At 36.9% G+C, this 5,255-nt stretch overlaps 1 protein-coding gene across 3 annotated transcripts; it reads left to right on the plus strand.

Annotated features, from left to right (window-relative positions):
- LOC103495774 (transcription factor-like protein DPB) lies at nt 1–5,025 on the plus strand. Of its 3 annotated transcripts, none has more exons than XM_008457437.3 (9): nt 1–486; nt 707–786; nt 938–981; nt 1,656–1,718; nt 1,804–1,953; nt 2,039–2,107; nt 2,504–2,602; nt 4,068–4,138; nt 4,346–5,025. In XM_008457437.3, the coding sequence occupies exons 1-9, from the start codon at nt 257–259 to the stop codon at nt 4,584–4,586; spliced, it is 1,047 nt and encodes a 348-aa protein (XP_008455659.1). In that variant the 5' UTR covers nt 1–256; the 3' UTR covers nt 4,587–5,025. The 3 variants fall into 3 exon arrangements, with proteins under 3 accessions (XP_008455659.1, XP_008455660.1, XP_050943665.1); XM_008457438.3 differs by having other exon boundaries at nt 5–486; nt 1,807–1,953; XM_051087708.1 differs by having other exon boundaries at nt 13–486; nt 2,039–2,213; nt 4,346–4,426.
- The last annotated feature ends 230 nt before the right edge of the window (nt 5,026–5,255 follow it).

Consider the following 5,255-nt stretch of genomic DNA (forward strand, 5'->3'; position numbering starts at 1 on the left):
GTGTGTGTTATGTTTTCAAGGCTTAAAACGAGGAGCTTACATAATAGACAAGAAGTTTGTATGTGTCTTAGCATAGGAAGAGTTCAAAGACAGTTCTTCCTCGTTTAAGAAAACCCTCTCTTTCCCTCCTTTCCTCCAAACCCTCAAACCCCACCAACCAACAATTCACTCCCATTCTCCTTCTCTCCTTCTTCATCCATACCCATAAAACCCAATTCAGGATTCACCCCATCTCCAGCTTCCACTTCCAATCCATATGGGTACAAGAACACAGCAACCATCCCGAGAAGACGACGATGACGACCTCCCAAGTGGCCCTGGTGCCACCACCATTTCGGGTCAGTCTGTTTCAATGAGTGGCAGTGTGGGTTCTCCTTCTAGTCGCAGCGAGCAAACCATGGCTACGCCTGCCAGCGACAACACTTTTCTTCGATTGAACAACCTCGACATCCATGGCGACGAGGCGGGGTCGCAAGGACCCACTGCGTGAGTTTTCTTTTTAATTTTTAATTTCATGTGATGATTCTGCTCAATTCTTTTGCCTTGCTGTTGGGTTTTGTCTTTATGTTTGAATAATGTTGAGTGATGTTTGATTTTCATCATGCTGAATGAAAGAGACAGTGAATTGTGTAGTTTTAGCTTTGGTTATTCGAATTGAATTCTGGGTTTGATTTGATTTCTTGAATGGGATATTGTTTTGGGATAGTAATGTGAAGAAAAAGAGGGGTCAGCGTGCTGTTGGAGGGGACAAGAGTGGAAGGGGGCTTCGCCAATTCAGCATGAAAGGTGTTTGACTTAAGCCATTTTTGTTAATTCTGCCTTCATTGGGTTTGATGTGACCCCGCCTGTGGCAGGACATGCCTTGAACTGGTGGATCGTGATGTATAATAGAAATTTATTATTCTTTGATTGTTTGACTTCTTCCCAATGCTTGCAGTTTGCGAGAAAGTGGAGAGTAAGGGAAGAACGACATATAACGAGGTTAGGTCATTTCTCAGCTTCCCTGATTTGTAAAAGAATTCATCAATTGTCTTCTTCAGTAACTACGATGATGCCTTTTCTTTTCTTTTTATTGGTTTTGTTAATTAAGTCTTGTTTTCCACCATTTGCTAAAGTGCTGACCATTATTCTGTTTTTAGAATTTATTTTGGATCATTTTTGTCGATATTTGAGGGTGCTATTTCATTGTTAAATGTCGTCATCTATACCTTCCCTTCTATGTTTTTTTTCTCCCAATGCGATGCTTTCTACCTACCAGTGAGACTACCATTGCCTAACTAAACTTACATATTCAATCTAGTTAGTTTTAAAATTAGTCAATATATTAAAATTTTAGGTATATTTTATTGAATTATGACATACTCCAGGAAACTTAATTGCTTGTAACTGCTCATCTATGTGTCAATATAATTCAAAGGTACTGCAAAGTTCCTTATTAGAAAGGAAAAAAGCAGAAAGAAAAGAAAAGAAAAGAAAAGAAAAGAAGAAATGGCTAGAGCACCGTTTATGACTGTCTCAAGTTGCAACTAGAAAGCTGCCTAAACAAGGATTGAACCATACCCAGTCATGCACTAGTGCATCAAGATTTTTGGTTTCACTTTTCAATCTTGTGTTCTCTTACACCATTCTCAATTTGTGAAATGTGTACTTTCCAGGTTGCAGATGAACTTGTCGCAGAGTTTGCTGATCCTGGCAACAGTGTTGCATCGCCAGATCAGGTTTCCTGCATATTTTTGCTAGTTGTTTTTGTGCATGAGAGGATAGATGTCACTATATTTTTTACTCTTTTTGAACTCATTCTAGCAGCAACAGTACGACGAAAAAAATATTAGGCGGAGGGTATATGATGCCCTGAATGTCCTCATGGCAATGGATATTATATCAAAGGATAAGAAGGAGATACAATGGAAGGGTCTACCACGTACCAGCGTGAATGATATTGAAGAACTAAAGGTTGCATTGCAGTCTACATTTCTTATCTCATGCATCAACCATTTAAATTATTTTGTTGCTTATATCTTGTTATTTGACAATGCAGGCAGAGCGTCTTGGACTTCGAAATAGGATTGAAAAGAAAGCAGCGTACTTGCAAGAGTTGGAGGAACAGGCATGGATAGCTGTCATTATATTCTTGCTGTTTGTTTCTCATGATTATCATGGTATTATCATTTTGCAGTCTTGGTATCACCTCACGTGTCTGAATTGGTTGTTGTGTAAGATATTTTTTGCTTTTGTGCTTCTTCTTGCCAATTACTTCTAATAATTGTTGTAACAATTCTGTCTCTCTGCCGATTGGAAGACCTTCTTTACCCACATGTCAACTCAGTGGCTATCTGGACTTTACTTCTATACTCTTTTTCTTGGGCAAATTGAGTTATCTTAAGTCAAAAGGTCAAGTTATTGATATGGAATGGAAATGCGCTAGATTATGTGTCATCGTTCGACTTAAAATTAATTATTGCATTTAAGTAATAGAATGCGGCTAACAGAGTCTGGCTATCAGTATGTAGGTCTTCAGAACCTAATACAGCGAAACGAACAATTATTCAGTTCGGAGAATGCCCCCAGTGGTGGCGTGTCTTTGCCTTTCATCCTGGTGCAGGTAAATTTTCTTCCCTTTTCTTTTAAAGGTATTATCATATTTGATATTGTGAATGATCTATCTTTCCGTTGGAACCATATGATTATTAATTTAATTTTATTTTTTGAGAGAAATAAGCGTGATGCTTTTTTGATTGAACAAGTGATAATCAATTGTCAGAGTTTCAAATTCCAAAATCATCATTCTACATTTTTGTACCATTGATGCATCTGACGCTTGTGCACTCCTCTACCATGTGTCTGGTCCTTGCTTGTGTTTTCCTAGATGAAAGATCTGAAGCTTGTGCACTCTTGTACCGTGTGTCTGATCCATGCTTGTGTTTTGATGAAAGGAACTCTGACACTTGTATCTTCTTAGAATTTCCATTCTTCTCCTTAGTTCTCAAGTGGATGAACATTTACTTTGCACCTTTATTGAGATACACATGCTCCACCATGGGTCAATTTAGCAGTCAAAAGGGAAAACTATAAACACATATTCCTTTGAAGTCGCATGTTGAATTCCTGTGCTTACCTGCATCAGTTATTAAATATCCTAGCCCGTGTTAGATGATTATGTGTTGGTTTGGGTAATGATAGGCTAAAGAAACATGAACACTTCAGTTTGGCTCGTGTTACACTCTTGAACACTCCAACACTTGCCACACAATGAATGTGTTAAACACTAGTTGTACAAAATCAATATAAGTCCAACATTTGTAAACATGTATCGAACAGTTAATCTTTGAATAAATTTTGAGAGTGAAATGCCCTTTTTTAAGCATATAATTGGATTAACCTATTGAGTTTGAATTTTTTATGATTAAAAATGATATATATTTCAACTTATGCATGGTTTAATGAACACTTGCCTTGTTCTTGTCCTAGATTTTCTTAAAAAGTTAGTGCCTGTGCGCAAAAATGTTGTGTTTTTGGAGCTCTTAGGTAGAGCGGATCTCCATAACACAATTAGGAAGCATTTATATCCTAAAAAGACAATGATGTTTGTTTGATCTCTACTGTTGGAGAGACCTAAATACTGAACTGAAGATTTAATTTAGTAAAATAATTTTCTTATGCTTGCCTTTCTCGAAGTTGGACTGATGTGTAAACAAGAAAAGGATCCAATCAACTGTCTCTTTTTCTGCTCCCCTTTTTAGCTTCGGTTCACTGAGGAATGTGCTTCAAACTTTTATCTGATTTTACTGTTGCCATTAGGGATGTAAATATGCAGCGGCCTTTGATTCCTTTCGCCACTTAAAATATTAACATAAATTCATGAGATTGTTTCTCATCTAGGAAAATATCGACAACTTTTGGGGTATTGCAGACTATTGGAAAGTGATTTGAACTAGATTTCACTCTGCTGGGGTGTTATCAACTAGTAACAGAATTCAGAATCTAGCATTTTAAGTCCAAATAATATTTTTATTCTTTCTATTTGTCATTCTGTTCGTTTATTTTCCTGAGAAATTTTGAATTTGTAGACGAGGCCTCATGCAACTGTTGAGATAGAAATTTCAGAAGATATGCAGCTGGTGCATTTTGATTTCAACAGGTAGGTCAACATTCTGGTCGTAGGAATGTAATTTGGAGTATTTCCCAATTCCCTATATTATTTTATTTATTTATTTATTTTTAACTAATGCAGAAACTAACCAAGTTTAGGGTTGACAATGACTTCTATTAGCTTTGGACAACCACACGTTGTACATTGGAACTCTGAAAGTAGTTTGATTTTCATTATCTCATGCTGTTCTTGCAGTACTCCCTTTGAGCTCCATGATGACAATTATGTTTTGAAGGCGATGAAATTTTGCAACAGACCGCAATGCGATAATACAGCACAAAATTTTACTCCTGATGGTGGGGAGGGTTCTAGCATGTCAGGCATGTATCAACCACCCCATATGCCTATTCCTTCGTTGTCTAACACGCCGGTTAGAACACCAACCTCACCCCCACTTCCTGGAATCATAAAAGCTCGCGTCAAACACGAACATTAATGATTGGTAGACCGAGCTTGACTTTGAGTGTCTTCTGCATTAATCTCTGCATGATTGTATATTCTGCATGTTCTTATTGCTGTGGCCTTCTTGGATTACTGTGGGATCATATAGGGATGACAGTTCACTACATCAAACTTCATGCAATCAAATTCATTTAGCTTGGAACTGATTTAAGTCGTTGGGTGGCTTAGAGCTAATTCTTTGCTCCAGATGTTCTTCAACTTTTCATATACTGTATTTGATTAGTCATGTAATGTGCCTCTTTCTATTCCTCATCCTTGTAGAAGTATAGATTTGAGATGTATTAGGATTGTGGAGGGTTGATTAAACTACGGATCATTACGGAATGGAGTTGAACAATGCTTCGAATCTGTTTACCTTGTACAGAATTCTAGTTCCAATGCCAAATATTGTCTTATTGTATTGTTTCCAGAAAGATGATTTCTTGCTATTTGATTTGTACTTCTGGAGGGTGTTTTTTTGTGAAGCATTTTTTTCTTCCTAATATAGTAATTTTATAAACTCTTAGATCAATTTTTTTTTTTAAATTGCTCGAGTTATTGAAAAGGTTACGGAAAAATTGACAAAACTAGCACCTAGAGTTTTATTTTTCAAAGGTAGCACTATTTTATGGAACTCCTAACTTTGTTTTTCTCGGGTCAATCT

The sequence above is a fragment of the Cucumis melo genome, chromosome 7, assembly GCF_025177605.1.
Source record: "Cucumis melo cultivar AY chromosome 7, USDA_Cmelo_AY_1.0, whole genome shotgun sequence".
NCBI lineage: Eukaryota > Viridiplantae > Streptophyta > Magnoliopsida > Cucurbitales > Cucurbitaceae > Cucumis > Cucumis melo.